Source organism: Rana temporaria, chromosome 2 (genome assembly GCF_905171775.1).
Source record: "Rana temporaria chromosome 2, aRanTem1.1, whole genome shotgun sequence".
Classification (NCBI taxonomy): Eukaryota; Metazoa; Chordata; class Amphibia; order Anura; family Ranidae; genus Rana; species Rana temporaria.
The window spans coordinates 452,596,333-452,616,963 of record NC_053490.1 but is presented as its reverse complement, the minus strand read 5'-3'; the positions used below and the strand labels follow the sequence as shown (position 1 = coordinate 452,616,963).

Genomic DNA, 20,631 nt, shown 5'->3' with positions numbered 1-20,631 from the left:
AAACAGATATAAACATACTGAATGTAAATGGACGTCATCCGTTTGCATCCATTCCATTTCAACGGATCTGGACGTTGGCTGTTCCATTTTAAAAAAAATGGAACTGAACAGACGAGGATGTAAACAGATATAAACAGACAGATAGTGGGTCGGATTCGGCCTGCGGACCTTGTGTTAGACATATGTCCTCTAAAATGTTCATATTACCATTAGTAGATGGAACTACATTTTGCATTATTTCTCTAAACTTCAGGAGGTACAGGCGGGCAGGGCTTACAAACATACATTAGCCCTAAGTCACTTTTTATTTACCGATGGGGGCAGGCCTTAGATCATTACCGAAGCACAGCTGCTTAGTGGTTAGCACTTCTACATTACAGTACTAGGGTCATCAGCTTGAATCCCAACCACAGCCCTACCTGCACAAAGTTTGCATGTTTTCCCTGTGCTTGCATGGGTTTCATCACACACTCTAAAGACATGCTAGTAGGTTTATTTGCTCCTGTCTAAATTGGCTTAATAATGTGTTTGTATGCATGTAAGGTAAAGAACTTAGATTGTATGCTCCTCTGGGGACTGATGTAAGTGTACAATATAAATGTAAAGCTCTGCGTAAATTGTCAGTAAAATGCCTGTAATAAAATAAAATAAAAATAACAGGGCCTACTGGAATGCTTCACATCAATAAAATAATGCACGATGTCTGTGCACATTACCTATCATTGTTAATTGTACCTCACTGACCTACAGTATATAAACAATTTCCATGTTTTAAGTAAAACATTTTTAAGAAACTGTTCTTTAAAAGAATGGGCCTGATGAACCATCATAGTTGGCTACCTTGGCAATCCTTAACATTCCCAAATCACAGTTACAACACTTATTCAACTAGGGATAATATACTATACATGTATCCCAGGTCATATGAATGTAGCCCACCACTGTGAAAAATAATTGTAGAATTCCTTATATTACTCTTTATGATGTGCTTGCACATGCTTGAGATACTTAAGAATTACATATTTCTCTTGGCGGATGCCTAGCGGTAGAAACCTGGGTCAGAGTTTTCTGATGCTCACCTCCCACATGATGAGCCTTCCAGACTTGGTGACTCCAGCTTTCTGTGTCCTTCCAGCTGATACCTGGACTACCTCTGTATTCAGCATAGGCAGTCGGAGAGGGGAGGTGATCCCACTACCCCATGTGTACACCGAGGACAGTGGGGGAGGAATGCCTGTTTTCGCAGAATACCCAACACGGCCACCTGATTGTAACAAATCAACACAAATATGACAGTTAGCCGGAGCTCTCAATATAACATTCCACAAAAACATGCTGTGGCTAAACCCTGGTGATAATAAGAGGAAATAAAGGAATGCATTAAAGAAAACTCCCTCTGGCTTGCTAATAGGCACCTGTCATGTTAAATAAATGGACAGGAACTCTAGAGAAGTATTTCATTAGCGCAAAGATGGGATGTTTATACTGGTGACAAATGATATTCATATATCTCCTCAGGAAATAGTGCATAATTCTTCAGATATTCATTAGGAGGTTTACAACACAGGATCAAGCATGAGCTGGTAACTCACTAAATTATGTACGACTTCAGTGTTGTATTCCAGCAGAAGGAAGTAGAGCAAATTACTATATCAACCACTGTTGATAGCAAACTAATTTATGGGACTAGCGCACTGCACCTAATGGCATGAATTATCAAGTGCATTACCCTACAGTTCAAATCGGCTCACCTCGGGATCTGGCGCTGGGGATCCGTCCAGCCGGTCGGCCACGATTCACTGCAGGCATTGCTGCCATAGGCTTCTCTAGCCTGCAGAGAAGAAATATTTGGTTATTAAACTAAGTGAAAATGAGAAAAAATGCAAAATGTAATCAACAATAGGTTGGACTACCATTACATAATACAAAATCTGCCCCATAAACAACTATTGAGGATATAAAATAAAAGTATATGATTGACAGGAGGTTTAAGGTACACTGTTGTCTGCCCAAAACATTGCCAGACATTTAAAAAAAGAAGATAGATACAATTTGTGATAAGATTGTCATGGTTTTGTCATTTATCTCCCTCAATTATTATACTATCTCTACCACCACATTTAACACTTTTCTCTTTCGACCCTGTCACTGGAGAGGCAGTTATTTTCTGGTACTTACCTCACCACCTGCCCCCTAGACCCAGTTCACTTACTAGGGTCACCCTCTTGCTCTATTCTACGCGCTCTTATTCACAGCTTCATTTTCTACATCTATAATGGCTTCATTCCCTCCCCTCTAAAACATGTACTGGTTACCCCCTTAAATAAAATGCCCACACTGGACCCCACCAGTCTGAACAGCCTAAGACCTATCCTTTTACACCTCATTACCTTAAAGTAGAACTATAGGCAAAACTTTTTTTTTACATGTTGGATAGAGTAAGGGAGGGTTATAACCCCTGTCAGATTTTTTTTTTTCACTATCTGTGTACCATTGCGGAGATTTCCCTTCACTGCCTGTCCCATAGCCAAACAGGAAGTGAGAGGAAATCCCTGCAAATTAAGGGAATTCCTTGGAGAGCCCCGGTCACCAGAACTTATATCCCCCATTGGAAGATTTCCCCACCATTACTTTTCCGGGGACAACCGAAAATGTGTGATTTTTCTTTTACTTTCACTTTCAATGATAATTGTGAACAGGACACATAGAGGGGGGAATCTCCTTAACGGGGGCACAGATAGCAATAAAAACTGATAAGCGTTCTAATCCCCCTGCACTCTATCCAAAACTTAAAAAAGGGTTTAGTTATACTTTAAGCTGCTAGAACACCTAGTTTACAACCATCTGAGCTGCTACCTCACTGACAACAATCTTCTCAGGCACTTATAGTGTGGCTTTTAACCACAACACTCCTCAAAAATTGCCCTTATAAAACTTACCAACAACTTACTAACTACTAAAACTAAATGCCACTACTCGGTGCTCCTACTTTATGACCTTTCTGCTGCCTACGACACAATTGACCACAGGCTCCTCCTACAAAAAATGAATTTCCTTGACCTCTAATAGTCTGCTCTTTTTTGGTTCTCTTCCCACTTACCTAAGCGTTCCTTCAGTGTCACCTACAACTCTCTCTCCTCCTCTTTTCATTTTCTTTAATAGGGATCCCTGAGGCTCTGTACTCAGAGCCCTTCTGTTCTTTATCTACACCTCTTCCCTTGGACAGTTAAGCATCTCGTATGGATCCCAATATCATCTCTACGCACCCAAATCTATCTTTCTACTTCTCAGCTCACCACTTCGAGCTTCTTGCACATCACTAAATTACTAACTGACATTCCGGTATGGTTGGCAAACCACTTACTAAAACAACTTTCCCATCATACCAGGGTGTTAGATGTCACCTTCACCTCTGCATTACTTCCAAAACGCGCCAATTCCTAACCAACAACACAACCAAGCCTCTATTTCACTTACTTGATATCACTTATCTCTACTACTGTACTACAAACTGCCTCATCACTGACCTACCTCTATACATGCTCTCTCTTCAGTTGATCATGATTGCTGATAACTGCTCAGTGTCTGCAATCCTTCTATGCCAACCCTGGTTTCTATTAGCCCAACAATTAAAATTCAAAATATTAACAACTTACAAAGCCATCCACATCTCTGCCTCTACATCACCAACCTCATCCTAAACTATCAACCAAATCATTCTCTTTGCTTCTCCCAAGACCCCCTGCTCTCTAGCTTCCTAGCCACCTCCTCCTATTCTCGTGTGCGGCACATCTTCAGAGCCTCTCCTATCCTCTGGAACTCCCTACCCTAATCTGTTCAGCTGTCTCCTACTCTGATTGTCTTTAGACAACCCTTAAATATCATCACTTCAGGCAAGCCTATCCCGCCTCAAGTAAATTTTACTTTCCCCAACAGCTCATCCCCATACAGTTACTACCACTTGCTCTTACCTTTTGATTGTAAGCGATCATGAACAGGGACCTCTTAACTTTCTTGTCTTGAATTGTAACTTTACTGTCTTTATTTTGTAAAATGTAAAATGGAGCTATATAAATCCAGAATAATAGTAACAATAATAATACTCATTTAATTTGGGCATTGATCTGCTACTGCTTTTTGGTAGTTATTAGCTGGTATCATTTTGCTTCTAAATGACCATGAATCTGACCCCGTAAAAGGGCAGGTCAAAAAGTTCCAAATTTACAACACTAAATCTATATTGCTCCAGTCCACACATACTGAACCACTTGGGAGAAGGTTGCAATCTGCCCACATAAACACTAAAACACAGGGTGGCTACAGCCCTGTTAACACACACTGGAGCACAAAAGGGTTCATGCGGCCTTTCCCACACACAGTGGAGCATGAGAGGGAGGCGGCCAACTTGCACACACAAACTGTGGCACAAAGGGTAAATATAGAGTGACACACCTGTGTGTCAGAAGTATTGCAGAGGACATGAGAATAGGGTGCAAGACAAACGTAATGCATTAAAATCATAAACACTTTATGAAGGGAAGTCTGTTCCTTTTGGCTTGAAAAAGGGAGAGGAACAAAAAACTCAATAAAAAAGTATTTAAAAAAAAAAAAAAAAGGGGAGAGGAACCTCTCCCGGCACATAGCCATAGCAGCCCCACTGTCTTTCCCCAACTCAGTAGTGTGCGTTTTTTAAAAGCTGTGATGCTCAACCCTTAACATGTTTTATAATACGAAAATCAAAAAAGATAAACAGGTTTTTTTTCATCAAAAGTTTTAGTTTTTAATTTTTTTCTCCTTTAATTTCACCTGGTAATTCTGTGAATAGCTTACTTCCACTCCCCAGGTACGCTAACTCCTCTACAGTATCTAAAGATGGGGTCATGGTTGCCACCCAAGCTGGACTTCAAACAGGCCTGTCTTTGTCCATCTCCATTACATGGGGTATGTTGGAATTAGTCATTTATATTACATAGAAGACTTTTGGCCCTCTATATGATGCAAAATGTTTTGTTAAAAAGCTTTTTAAACCCTCACAAATTTTTTTTTTAAAGCTCCCCCCCATGTACTTGCAAATATACATGTAGACATGCACCTTGTGGGTGCCTACATGTCAACACGTCTCCTTTGCTACACATGTTACATATCTCCATGAATGTTGGAGTGAGGGCAATAATTCTAGGCCCATTATTCATGGTTACATCTATAAACAGTAGGGGATTTTAAAGTGTCGACTATGAAATTTTTTATAATAAACCACCTGCACTAGTTGCCATAGGACAATGACCTCAGAGAGCCATGCAATAATATTGCAAATCATTTGGGGTTGGTCTAATTATCATTAAAAATCATTCCCATCATAATGAAAATCAACTTCCATGTTCATTCTGCAATGAGCAAAGAAACACCACCTCTGTAAATGATAACAGCTCATGCTTGGAAAGCAGCAAGTGATTAAATCTGGAATCAGTAGTTTACCTTGTGTAAAATAGAAGGGTATTTATGGTGTGTAAATGGAAACATGTAAAAAACTATAGTAATCAATCAAATGTTCATATTTTTGCTTGCATTGTAGCTGATTAATCTACAACCTTTACACTAAGTGCAGTTTAGGCTCAATAAGGTATTTTTTAGATACATTAGGCAATGCTCTATTTCTGTACTATTTCAAGCATTTAGAAGTAATCCACAAAACACACTTACAGACTAGAAGCAGAAGAGACTTTAATTATACTGACCTCATTTTGACGCTGCCAATGTCACTGTACAGATTAAGAAGTGCAGGTACACAGATATGATGAGCCATAATCTCATTTAGCTGGGGTCGTTTGGAAGGGTCTAGGTTCAGCATGCTAAGTATAAGCTGTCGGAGTTCAGGACTGTATCGGTCAGAAATAGGCGCAAAAGTCCCACTCATGATCTTCAGCACTAAAGCAGGCAAGTTCTACACATAAAAGGAAGAGCACACACAATATTATGAGGTTGTAAGCACGAGGAACATTGTACATTTACACCACAATTTACATTAACATCACATCTATTTATGCTTTGTGACTGTTTTAAGACTTTAGTATGTCTTAGACTTGCTACTCACAACTAGTCTGCTCACCCACTATTCTACACTCTCCAAGGCTGGCCATAGATGGATTTTTTTCCCGATCTAGCAGGCCAATCACAAAAACAAAATCCTCTCTGCTGTGCTCAAATTACAGTACACTGATCAGCGCTGGTTAAATATTTTCCAACATTCCTGTTCGACAGAAATCAACCGGTTGTGTGGAAAAGACCATAGATTAACCACTTAAGCCCCGGACCAAAATGCTGCCTAAAGACCCAAGGGGTTTTTACAGTTCGGGACTGCGTCGCTTTAACAGACAATTGCGCGGTCGTGCGACGTGGCTCCCAAACAAAATTGGCGTCTTTTTTTCCCCACAAATAGAGCTTTCTTTTGGTGGTATTTGATCACCTCTGCGGTTTTTATTTTTTGCGCTATAAACAAAAATAGAGCGACAATTTTGAAAAAAATGCAATATTTTTTACTTTTTGCTATAATAAATATCCCCCAAAAACATATATAACATTTTTTTTTTCCTCAGTTTAGGCCGATACGTATTCTTCTACCTATTTTTGGTAAAAAAAATCGCAATAATCTTTTATCGGTTGGTTTGCGCAAAATTTATAGTGTTTACAAAATAGGGGATAGTTTTTTTGCATTTTTATTTATTTTATTTTTTTTACTACTAATGGCGGCGATCAGCGATTTTTTTCGTGACTGCGACATTATGGCGGACACTTCGGACAATTTTGACACATTTTTGGGACAATTGTCATTTTCACAGCAAAAAATGCATTTAAATTGCATTCTTTATTGTGAAAATGACAGTTGCAGTTTGGGAGTTAAACACAGGGGGCGCTGTAACATTTAGGGATCACTGTGTATGTGTTTAGTAGTGTAGGGGGGTGTGGCTGTAGGAATGACGTCATCGATCGTGTCTTCCCTATATAAGGGATGACGCGATCGATGCGCCGACACACGGCTCTCCCCGTTCTTCAGCTCCGGGGAGCGATCGCGACGAAGCGGCTATAAACGAATAGCCGCGCCGTCGTCCCGGATCGCTCCTGAAGCCACGGGGACCTCCGCATGTACCGGGGGGGGGTCCCGATCGGACCCCCGACCCACGTCAAGCAGGGCACGTATATATACGTTGATGTGCCTGCCTGTGCCATTCTGCTGACGTATATGTACATGAGGCGGTCCTTAAGTGGTTAACTGAAATTTGTCCGATCCCTGCTGAATCTGACAAATTTCAATCCATTTATGGCCACCTTAACTCACATCTTTTAACTCTCCCTCTCTACTAGACTTGTTCCCACTTATAAAACTGTACTGATCACCCCCCGAACTTAAAAAGCTCTTGCTGGACCCCAATAGTGTAAAGAAAAAACAAAATCAAACTTAAAAAATGCCTACAACTGTCTGAACTACCACCTCAATGATAAAAACCTTTGTGACCCCTTGAAGCCCGACTTTCGCCTGCAACACTTCACACAAACTGCCCTCTTAAAATTCCCTAATGGCTTACTATCTGCTAAAACCAATGGGCTTACTCTGTACACTAAAGCTGAGTATACACGTTCAGTTTTTTTCATAGTTACATAGTTGGTATGGTTGAGGACAACGGTCCATCCAGTTCAAAATGTGTGGGCCTGTGTGTTCAGCGGGTTGAACGAAAAAAACCTGACAGATCCCTGCATCCACACAATGAGGGCAGTTGTTACTGAACCGGCCAATTTTCGGTATGTGTATATCGAGCTACTATGTCCTAAAACCAAGGGTGCTACTTCATACCACTTAGTTTCAAACATTTTTGATGCCTTTAATACAGTTGACCACCACTCTGCCTCAAAAAACTCTACTCTCTTTATCTCTGAGACTCTTTTCTGATTCTTTTATCTCTCTACACCTGTTGTATCACCTAAAACTCTACCTCTTCCTCCTCTCCTCTTTAAGGTTTCCCCCAAGGCTTTGTTCCTGGACCCCTTTTATTCTCTATCTACATCTCCTCCCTGGGTCAGCTGGTAGCCACCCATGACACCAAACAAAACAACCCAAGTGGTGAATTTTGGATGGTTCTTCATGAACATTTACAATGTATGACCAGTAATCCAGTAAAGTAACCCAGCACAGTTAAATTCCACCATGCACATGTATGCACCCTCAGGTTATAAAATGATTTTGAACAGTGCAATGTCCACCACCAAGGTAATTCTAAATATTAGGGTAGTTAGTCTTACTACAGCTATGCATTATATGAACAACAGAAGCCTTATAAAAAAAAACAACATGTTCTCATTTGGCATTTTTAAGCTTGGTTTTATATTTTGACCAGAATGTTCCTTTTGCACTGTAGATTGCAGAAAGATTAAAAACTAATATAAAGCCATACATGCCACAAGTTAAAATTAGTAGCCCCTTGGAAAGCTATGCTAAGCGATATTGCCCAGAACAATATGATTTTTCATCTGACATAATAACTGGATAGACAACAAATTTGCCAGAGCACAGACCAGATGGCTTTAGATTGGCCCTAGATGTGTAAATTGGTAAGCTCAACTCAAAAAGTCCTCTAATTGAATTTCCTAATAGTGATGAACCATAAATACACTCATAAGGCCCTCAGATGATAAACACTTGCTGTACCTGCCTACCAAAGTTGATAAATACCAGTTTTGGGGTGACCCAATTGCAGCTTTTACTAGGTAAAGGTGGCAGCTAATAAAGGAGCTGGATAACAACGTAATGGGCTCAATAATGGGATGCATAGTGGCACATTTAGATGCCATTTAATGTCACACAAGCCTACGGGGTAGATCCACGTACAACGGCGCATTATTATTATGCCGGGCGTAGCGTATCTAAGATACACTACGCCGTCGTAACTTACCTTTTTTTTTTCGAATCCTCAAAGAATTCGCTCCGTAAATTACGGCGGCGTAGTGTATCTTTGGCAGGGTAATGGCACGGCATTCAAATCTCTGTGATGGGGGCGTGTTTTATGTAAATACGTCGTAACCCGATGTAAACAAAGTTTTTTTTAAACTGCGCATGCGCCGTCCGTGGGGGTATCCCAGTGCGCATGCTCGAAATTAACCCGGAAAAAGCCAATGCTTCCGACGGTGACGTCATTCTACGCAAATCCCTATTCGCGAACGACTTACACAAACGACGTAAAAATTTCAAATTTCTATGCGGGAACGACGTCCATACTTAACATTGAGTACGCCACCATATAGCAGCTCTAACTATACGCCGGAAAAAGCCGAACGCAAACGACGTAAAAAATGCGCCGGCCGGACGTACGTTCGTGGATCGCCGTAACTAGCTAATTTGCATACTCGACGCGTAATTCGACGGAAACGCCACCTAGCGGCCGCCGAAAAATTGCATCTTAGATCCGACGGCGTACTAAGACGTACGCCTGTCGGATCGACCTGAGATGCCGTCGTATCTTGTTTTGTGGATACAAAACAAAGATACGAGGCGAGAAATTTAAAATTAAGCCGGCGTATCAATAGATACGTTGGCGTAATTCTTTTGTGGATCTGCCCCCGTTTTTCTACTGCACTGTCAAATTAAAATGGTATTTTATCATCTAGAATAGATTATAGTAGGGGCTCACAGAAGAATTAGGGAGTCAATAAGGGCCTCAGTTTTAAAAAATCCTATAATTATACTGCACCTCAAATAAAATGTGCCAATTGGCCATGTCACAATATATGGTAGTTCTCAGAAACACCGAGTCAAAAGGTGACCAGATAACATCACTGTCTGGAAGTTATGATATTTCACAGAAAAATAAAGGTTCAGGTATCAGGTGTGAACCTGTCACTGAGATACTTTTTAAAGATAAGTTATTTCCTGCGCTAAAAAAAAAGAATGCCACAGGGTTGTTTGGCTGCACTTGCATGAAACTGTCACCCGGACCTTACCCTTGTAGAAAGGAGTCTTGGTTTCGTGTCGCAAACAAAAAATGTAGAGTATTAAAAAGGTTAAACAGTAACCCAGTTCATTAGCTTTAGTAAACATTATGTACCTGAAATATGTTATCCACTTGCAGACTGCTTCATTTTTCTTGCCTTTTACATCCTACAAAGTACTCATAACAACTGTTCAGACACCTCTAAGCAGAGCAATTTTGCAGAAAGAATTACCCGTTATCCATTTTCCTGGTAAAATCACTACTGTTTTTCTAAAATGAGGCTGTTGCTATGATGTCTGCAAAAGTCATAACCACAAAAAAATCAACTGATGTGATCATCCACTTAGTACCCCAATCATTCTACAGAACAATCATGAGGTGGTCAGACCTATCTTATGTATAAGGGACCTTATACTGCAACATTTATAAATACATTGCTTTGTATTTCTGGTAATTTTCACAGGATTTTTTAATGGGTCCACACAGATTCTATGCCTGGCTTTTCCCTTAGATCAGTGGTTCTCAACTCGGGGGTCAAATGACGATTTGCCAGGGGTCACCGAATCCTGGGCGGTTTCTGAAGCCCGCACCACTCTCCCAGCCTTTTCGTGGCCGCCCAGCAGGGCTGTCCCTGGAGCCTGTGGCTGCCCAGCTGGGCTGTTCGTGGAGCCCATGGCTGCCCACTCATCCTCTTCGCAGCCACCCATTCAGTTCATGGCATGGCTGAGGTGAAGAGACTAGAAGACAGCTGACTGGTGAGGAATGTGAAGTGGGTGGGGCTGAAATCTTCTGATTTCGGCATAGGTGTCACTGCTGCGAGAGGCCACAAAGTCGGAGACACAGTGTATTACACTACCTGTGATTATAGTTTCCATTAAAAGTCCCCACTACAGTTCTCAGAACAGCAGATGACCTTGATCAAGAGCACCCAAGTTGGTCTCACCCCCCCCCCCCCCACCAAAGAGTAAGAGAAGGAATAAAAATAGAGAATACACGGAAGGGAGAGGAAAAGAGAGGGAGGAACAAAGAAAAAGGGGGAGAAAGAATAAGAGAAAGAACAAGATGGACAGCTAGAGAGAGGGGTGGAGGAAAAAAAAAGAAATGAGGACAGAGAGAGATAAAAGGGAAAGAAAGGAGAACAAAGAGGGAGTGTGGTACATCCTAAAATGTACCATAAGGGGTTTTAATACTGTACGAGTGGAAGGGACTCAGGGAGCGCTAAATATCCGTGGGTTAGGGGTACAAATTACTTGTCTTGCCTTGGGTACTGACAACCAACGCTACGAAAATAATTTTACTGTTAGGGGTCCCCACAACTTGGAACATTTTATCAAGGGGTCACAGCACTGGAGGGTTGAGAACCACTGCCTTAAGCCTCGTACACACGGCCGGTTTTCCGACAGGAAAACTGCCCATAAACTGCCCGACAAAAAAAGAGGACCAGCTCTCTTTTTTCCCGCCGGGAAAACCGGCGGACTTTTGCCTGGCGGTTTTTGGCAGTTTTCCTATGGTGATGGAGTATACACGCGGCCGGGATTCCCGACCAAAGCTCCATCGCAGTTTTCCTGTCGGGAAAAACGGCCGTGTGTAAGGGGAAAGGCTGACCGAGCAGGTTCTCGGCTTTCCCCTCGGGATTTTCATCAAGAACTTTTCCCTGTCGGAAATCCGCACGTGTGTACGGGCATGAGAAGATCCCCCTGCTCTTTGTCTTGTGAGTCTCTAACCCCTAACCAGAGGGTAGCTACAAGTTCCAACATGCTCTCTGATACGTAAAGTTCTAAAACAGCTTTGTCTGCTCTAAATGAAGACAGGGGGTGACACCATAAGGCATAGTTAATCGAGATTTGCTCTTACTGGTGCCTCAAATGCCCTCTTAAGACTTGCAAGTTCATAGAGGACACATCCGAGTGCCCAGATGTCACTTTTCTGGTTGTAGGGCTTTCCTTCACATAGTTCTGGAGAGATATAACATGGAGTTCCCACAACCTGCAGGAAAACAAAGTAATTAGTATGATTTTACATACAATTAGAGGGCAATCAAAAATCCTTACTAAAATGATAAAATAATAATTTGTGACATCAATAGCTAATCAATAATGTAAAGCAGCTTTTCTCAATATCTTTAACATGGATGAACCCTCAAAGTAACTTTCAAGTCTCATGGAACCCCTGATGAAAATTACTATTTCTAAAGCTCAGGGTACACTGGTGTGACAGGGGAGTTAACATAAAAATAAATAAAAGAATAAGAATACCGTAGGGCTGTTGTATATGCCAAAATCAGGTGCTATGCAGGGCTCAATTGAAAAGCCTGTGGCATGCATAACACAACCCAAAAACTTCACCCGGTGCAGGAAAAAATGTGCACACACATAAAGAGTGAAACACAAAAAAAACTGACGGGTGCATCGTCAAGTGGCCCTCCGAAAAGGGCCCAGCTCTGATCCCCCGGGGCGTTAGGCTCCTGGCAGGGAAAAGAGTAAACTGCGGTCCATGCAGCCGAAGCCACATGGACCCACCTTGGCCCAAGCAGCCGAAGCCACAAGGACCCAACATCCTCGTAGGGACTGCCGAAACCGAACCCTCCTCGGTGAGGCTCCCCCGAAGGGAGACCCCATGAGAGCAGGCGAACTAAGCCAGAAGGCCATGTCCACCCACTCCCAAGACTTTCAGAGCAGGCCCGAGGACCAGCACCCTACTCATCACACTAAAAGTGCAGTGCACCAAACAAAAAGAAGACAAAATGTGACAAACGGGGGTAAAATAAAAAAGAAAGTGGGGGAAAAGGAAGGTGGGAATTGTGAGTGGAAAGTGGCCACCGTGCAATACGATGGCTCTTGTAGACTGTGAAAGCTGTCTGCTCATACTTCATACAGGTAGACAGTTACACACTGACAAGAAGCATCAACAGCACCCTGGCAGTTCATTGAGAACCGCTATTGGTAAAGGCTGATGTAAGGACACAAAGCAATTGCATAAAATAAATATGTAACATAGTTGTAGTCACATGATCCTGTGTCCAACTCTCATCAAAGACATTGAGTTTTCATGATCGCCTAATATTTGTGTGTACTCCTCCCAGAGGTTCTAGTTTGCTCTTACAAGAAAATGCTGGTTGGTTAACTGGCATCTACTCAATTTAGCCCTGGGGTGTGCGTGTTTGTGTGACTGTGGCAGGTACATTAGATAGTAAGCTAATTCTTGGGCAGGGACTGATGCAAAGTGCTCAGTGTTCTCTGCACTGGGCTGAAGGTTAGGTTGGACCCGATATCAATGAGTAAAAACTATAAAAATAGCTCAGGTTTAAATTACCACTAAGACTAATGCCACATACACACGACGAGAAAAATGCAATTTTTTAAACTGGTCGTGAAAAACGGTCGGCGAGAAAAATGGGCATTAAAAATTTAGAACCTGCTCTATTTTTTCTCGTTGTTTTTCACGCCATGAAAAAACGGCTTTTGTAGGCTTTAACGACGGGGAAAAAAAGTGCATGCTCGGAAGCAAGTTATAGGAAGGGAAATTTGCATAATCAGCCCAAAGGGTGGCGCCATTCCAATGAAACTTCCCCTTTATAGTGCCGTCGTACGTGTTGTAAGTCACCGTGCTTTGCTCGAGCATTTTTTATCACAATCTGTGTATGCAAGGCAGGCTTGAGAGGAATCACGTTGAGATAATAATAATTTTATTTTTGTTTCACGTCGAGAAAAACTTCGTTTTTTTCCATGACATGAATAACGGTCGTGTGTACGCGGCATTAGAATTACATTTCAGGGATAGTGAGGGTGAATGAATATATATATATATATATATATATATATATATATATATATATATATATATATATATATATATATATATATATACACACACACATACATACGTACATACACACACTGTAATATATATATATATTAGGGCTGTTACTGATCAAAATTTTTCTGTTCGATTAATCGTTTTGTTTTTTAATCGATTAATCGACTAATTTCGATTAATTATAACGCACATACAGATCCAACTACTTTTAGCTGATCTCCTTGCAGGCTGATTCCCAGTGCAGCTACCAACCACTGGAAAAATGGATAGAAGGATACAAAAACCACACAAAGGCTGCGCTCGATAGGAATAGCATTAAAACTTTTATAGTCTTCAAGTAGGTAACCAAATAAATATTGCACTGGAGATAAAATCGATGTAGCTACATAAACTGTAAAAATGGTGCGCATAATACCAAACGGTACCAAAAGCAGTCATAAAAACATGTAGCTAAGTATGATACTGGTATAAAAATGTGTACAACGATGCCACTTCTGAATCCAGATGAGGATAGGTTAACATCAGTCCGTCGGCATGTAGATGTCCCATGAAGGGAACTATCACAACTCCCAGTGGATGGTTGTAGAATCCCAGGTTGATATAGGGAAGTGATAGAGGGAAGTGTAACAGCCCTTGCGTGTGGCAGATAGTAAGGTCCCGCCGGCATGCAGATATGAAGGCACAGCAAAGGAGCCCTTCAGATGGACACGGCAAGATTAATCGATTAATTAAAAGTTAATTTGCACAGCCCTAATTTATATATATATATATATATATATATATATATATATATATATATATATATATATATATATATATATATACACACACACACATACTGTACATATAAGTCCATCAACAAATAATAACAAAAACTGCGCACACCCTAATGGCCAACACTTTTTTAAATGTATGATAGAGTGAAAAAGGGGTTAAAGACACCCACTTTGAAAAACACCCCCTAGCATTTCCGGCAGATGATTTATGTAACATTTACTTATTGGAATCCATCTGCCCTTAGCTCAGGCATACAGACAGAAGGGTTTGAATAGATAAGAAAACCCCTCCCCAAGGTTCCTGGGATGTATGACATTATTTGCCTAGGCCTGGAAACCAGGAAGTAACTTAAGAAATAAATAAAAAAATTAAAAAAGTTTAAAACAAGTAAATATGATATACTTTTCTATCTTCCGTATTTATCGGTGTATAACGCTCACTTTTTTCCCCTTAAAAACAGGGGAAATTCGTGGGTGCACGTTATACGCCGATTCCCTGTCTCTGAGCGCCGCCGCCGACATATACCGAGCGCAGTAAACTCGGGTACACTCGGCCACGCTCGCGGTCACGCCCTGCGGGAGGAGCCGAGCCTAGCCGAGTGTACCCGAGTGTACTGCGCTCGGTATATGTCGGCGGCGGTGCTCCGAGACAGCGCCGGAGAACACCACGAAGTCCGAAGACGGACGCCGGACCAGACAAGGCCGCCGATGGACGCCGGGCAAGACACCGAAGAGGGACATTTAAACTGTAAGTACATTTTTTTTTTCCAGGAAATTTCCCTCCTAGAACTGGGTGCGCGTTATACGCCGGTGCGCGCTATACCCAGATAAATACGGTATTTATTCACTAATGCTAGCAGCATAAGGATTAAAAATAGTCAATGTTGATTGAGAGAGTGAAGTTCCACTTTATGAGATACATAAAGCCGTGTACACACGATCATTTTTCGGCATGAAAAAAGCGTAGTTTTAAAAAAAATCATTTAAAATGATCGTGTGTGGGCTTCACATCATTTTTCGGGTTCTGAAAAACGACAAAAAAAAGTTCCTAACATGCTGCATTTTTTAACAACGTTTTAAACTATGTCGTTTTTGGGTTGTAAAAAATGATCGTGTGTGGGCTAAAACGACGTTAAAAACCTGCGCATGCTCAGAAGCAAGTTATGAGATGGGAGCACTCGTTCTGGTAAAACTACCGTTCATAATGGAGTAAGCACATTCATCACGCTGTAACAGACAGAAAAGCGCGTATCGTCGTTTACCAACACGGAATCAGCTAAAGCAGCCTCAAGGGTGGCGTCATCCGCATGGAACTTCCCCTTTATAGTGCCGTCGTACGTGTTGTACGTCACCGCGCTTTGCTAGACTATTTTTAAAAAACGATGGTGTGTGGGCAACGTCGTTTTAATGATGAAGTTGGAAAAAAGTTTTTTCTAAATGCCGAAAAACATAGTTTTTTTTCATGCCGAAAAATGATCGTGTGTACGTGGCATTAGAAGTTTAATTTGACTTGCAGAAAAGATTACATTTTACAGAGCATGAAAAATCAGGAGCCTTTCCAAGGGCAAAGTGTTCAAATCTGGGACAGATCCCTAGAAAGCGGAGACAGCTGACAGCTGTGACACTGAAATGTCAGAAAACATATTTCCAGTATACATCGTGGGCCAGATTCAGAAAGATCAGCGTATCTTTCTGCTGGCGTAACGTATCGCATTTACGTTACGCCGCCGCAAGTTTTTCAGGCAAGTGCTGTATTCACAAAGTTGAGCCGGCATAACGTAAATCCCCCGGCGGAATTCAAATTCCGAGGGTAGGGGGCGTGTAACATTTAAATCAAGCGCGTCCCCGCGCCGAACGAACTGCGCATGCGACGGCCGCGACTGAATCCCAGTGCACATGCTCCAAATGACGTTGGCAACTCGTCATGCTTTCGACGTGAACGTAAATTACGTCCATCCGTATTCGCGAACGACTTACGCAAACGACGTAAAAAATTCAAAACTCGGCGGGGGAACGACGGCCATACTTAACATTAGCTACCGCTCATATAGCAGGGGTAACTATACGCCGGAAAAAGCCGAACGCAAACGACGTAAAAAAAAAGCGCCGGGCGGTCTTTCGTTTCTGAATCGGCGTAACTCCTCATTTGCATATTCCTCGCGTAATAATACGGAAGCGCCACCTAGCGGCCGGCCTGGAATTGCAGCCCAAGATCCGACGGTGTAAGTCACTTACACCTGTCGGATCTTAGGGATATCTATGCGTAACTGATTCTCTGAATCAGTCGCATAGATACGACCGGCGGAACTCAGAGATACGACGGCGTATCAGGAGATACGCCGTCGTATCTCTTTCTGAATCCGGACCCATGTGTCTAACCTACAGATGTCTCTGGTTCTCCTAGTTCCAAGTGAACATCAATTTATAACTTTTTTTTAAATGCTTTTCTTCTTGATTTTTTGTTGTTATTCTGTCTCTCTCTGTTAAAATAAACCTACCATTAAAATTATAGACTGATCATTTCTTTGTCAGTGAGCAAACACACAAAATCAGTAGGGGATCAAATACTTTTTTTTCCTCACTGTACCTGCCTAAAGACAGTGTCACTGATTTAGGCCGGGTTCACACTGGTGCGACACGATACTAGTACTACTTTAGATCCAACTTTGCCCTGCGACTTGAAGCCAACATACGTCCGACTTTCAATGAACGGGGATCCGACTTGGATCCCTGCCAATACCAGGCACTGTGTTTGATATGAATCTTGAGGGCGAACTCAATGCCAAATTTTAAATAAAAAAACAGCATGGGTTCCCCCTCCAAGAGCATACCAGGCCCTTGGGTCTGGTACGGATTTAAAGGGGAACCCCTATGCCGAAAAAATCCACACAAGACCCTTATCCGAGCAAGCAGCCTGGCTGGTCAGGAAAGGGGGTGGGGACGAGCGAACGCCCCCCTCCTGAACCGTACTGGGCCACATGCCCTCAACATCGGGGGGTGAGTGATTTGGGGCAGGGGGGCACACTGTGGCCCCCCCAACCCAAAGCACCCTGCCCATGTTGATGAGGACAGGGCCTCTTCCCGACACCCCTGGTTGTTGGGGTCTGCAGGCAGGGGGGCTTATCGGAATCTGGAAGCCCCCTTTAACAAGGGGGCCCCCACATACCGGCCCCCCACCCTATGTGAATGAGTATGGGGTACATCGTACCCCTACCCATTCACCTGGGGGAAAAGTGTCAAGAAAAAAATACTACACAGGTTTTTAAAGTAATTTATTAGGCAGCTCCGGGGTCTTCTTCCAACTTCGGGGGTCTTCTTCAAACTTCGGGGGTCTCTTCCGACTTCTGGGGCCCGGTCTTCTCCGCCGTCTTCTTCCCTCTTTCTCCTGTCCCGATGTTGACTCAACAAGCTCTCCCGCTGTAATGCCGTATGAGGGGTGCACAGACATCACCCGGTGACCACGCCCCATGCCTATATAAATGGTTGCGCACCGCTCACACGGCATTACAGCGGGAGACCTTGAGTCAACATCGGGACAGGAGAAAGAGGGAAGAAGACGACAGAGAAGACCGGGCCCCCCGCTAGTAAAACAGCTGCAAGAAGATAGTGGAGGGGCCCGACAGAAAGCACTGGAGAGTGCGGAGAAGAGAGCGGAGAGTCGGAAGAGACCCCCCGGAGTCGGAAGAAGACCCCCGGAGCTGCCTAATAAATGACTTTAAAAACCTGTGTAGTGTTTTTTTTTTCTTGACAATTTCCCCCCCAGGTGAATGGGTAGTGGTACGATGTACCACATACTCATTCACATAGGGTGGGGGGCCGGTATCTGGGGGCCCCCTTATTAAAGGGGGCTCCCAGATTCCGATAAGCCCCCCCCGCAGACCCCGACAACCAACGTCCAGGGTTGTCGGGAAGAGGCCCTGTTCTCATCAACATGGGGACAGGGTGCTTTGGGGTGGGGGGCTCGCTCGTCCCCACCCCCTTTCCTGACTGGCCGGGCTGCATGCTCGGATAAGGGTCTGGTGTGGATTTTGGGGGGACCCCCACGCCGTTTTTTTGGCATAGGGGTTCCCCTTTAAATCCGTACCAGACCCAAGGGCCTGGTATGCTCTTGGAGGGGGAACCCATGCTGTTTTTTATTTAAAATTTGGCGTGGAGTTCCCCCCTTAAGATCAGCAGAGCACAAGTCGAAGCCTAAAAATTCACTCCATAAACTGATCAGTACTGACCCAATACATTCCAACCACACTGCTCCAGCCAAGGTTGCCAAACTCTCTCTGGCCTCGTCTTCTACAGACACAAACAAGAAAAGAAACAAGACAGGACTCCTCCCTACACAAATATATCTCAGGAAAACGTGTCAGAAGTGACTCATGCTGATAATAGAGGAATGAAGCACCAGAGAGAAACTGCACTTAGAGCTTTGGAGAGAGATAAGTAAACAATACAGATATAAGTGCTTTGTTTAGATTCCATTACTGAGGTTTACAACCACTTTAAGGCTAGCCTCTGTTTTGAAAGAAACATGCTATAGCAGAAATGAGAAGGTTGAGACCAACTACCACATCCAGCATAAACTATAATCCAGCAGTGTAGATAGTATAGAGTAGGATAACCAGCTGTTTATCTTGATGGTGGCGCCACTGACATGACAGTATCCTAGTGCAGCAGGAAACATGTTGTGGTATTCCACAAAAGGTAAGTAGTGTCAAGGTATTCAAGTCAGCAACAAAAAGTTACATAGTTGATAATACCTGCACACAATTTTATCATGGTTTGTGGCCGTTAGGATGACAAGTTGAGCTTTACCAAAAGAGGTTTTGCAGCAATTTGCTTTTTTTATGCTTTTTTTGGGGGGGGGGATTTGTTGCTGGGCAGATTTAAAAACGCAAATTACAGTAAAAACGCACTACATGCTTTTCTGCAGCTTCTCCATTAACTCCTACAGATCTGCGCTATAGCCAAATGACAGCTACAATGCGGATCGGCTTTGCCGGGTAGCCGTCCTTTTCTTTGCACGCTCCCCGCGCCCCCTGCAGGGCTCGTGCGGCGTGCGCTCGTTATCATCGAGTCACCGCCCCCTTACCACGTGATCAGCTGTCAGCCAATGAGCTGTGCAAGGGACATCGGCTCCGAAGAGGAAGAGGCACATCCGCCTCATCTGTGCCCACAGGCACCGCCTGCCAGTGCCACCTGCCAGTGCCCACAGTGCAACAAATCAGTGCCACAGAGTGCAAATCAGTGCCACTTATCAATGCCCACAAATGGTGCCAATCAGTGCCTCATCAGTGCCACCTAGCAGAGCTGCCTATCAGTGTCACCTACCAGTGCCGATCATTACCACCCATCAGTGCCCATTACTGCCACCCATCAGTGCCACTTCTCAGTGCCCACCAGTGCCACCCAACAATACCCTTCAGTGCCACCTTTTCGGTGCCCATCAATGCAGCCCAAAACCGCAGAGGTGATCAAATAGATTAAGGCTTACCTGAAGGTGTTTGCAATATCTCCTAAACCTACACAGTTTAGGAGACATTTGCCAAAAAGTGTACACCGATATCTACGGCGCAGGTGCACTGTAAATGCCGCTTTTAATAACAGATAATGCCGTCTTTTACAGCTCCTGCGCGCATGCGCGGAGTGACGTCATCGCCGCTCCGGCCAATCACAGCTCCGGAGCGGCGATACCTGGAAGTAACCTCCGGAAGAGATGGCTGCGGCTGGAGGGGGAGACGAGGACGGCATCGGCGGCTTCGATCTAAGGTAAGTAATGCATAATGAGCTAGTATTTTCTTATTACGTCATCTTGTATCCAGCTTGCTGCCGTCTAATATGTAAACATAAAACATGCAGAAATAAACAACTATATCTGTCAATATGTAACAGACGACCTGGAGAAGCTTTCATAATATGAATATATTGGCATGAAGTTCAGATGACAGCCCCTACATATTCACTAACATGAGGGTCAAAGTCCACACAGCGCAGGCTGGCTGAATAAGAACACGGGGAAAGTAAATATATGCAAGCTTGACAAAGAATTCTGGAGTCATCAACATCAATGA

General features: G+C 43.2%; 1 protein-coding gene across 1 annotated transcript in view; it reads right to left on the bottom strand.

Annotated features, from left to right (window-relative positions):
• NEK8 (NIMA related kinase 8) overlaps window positions 1-20,631 on the bottom strand; it is an 83,487-nt gene that overhangs the window by 41,536 nt on the left and 21,320 nt on the right. The window contains exons 4-7 of the mRNA XM_040338526.1: window positions 11,832-11,963; window positions 5,736-5,941; window positions 1,752-1,831; window positions 1,080-1,264 (exon numbers count right to left, since the gene is read on the bottom strand). Of these exons, the coding sequence (XP_040194460.1) occupies window positions 1,080-1,264; window positions 1,752-1,831; window positions 5,736-5,941; window positions 11,832-11,963 (603 nt within the window). The remainder of the gene's footprint in view (window positions 1-1,079; window positions 1,265-1,751; window positions 1,832-5,735; window positions 5,942-11,831; window positions 11,964-20,631) is intronic.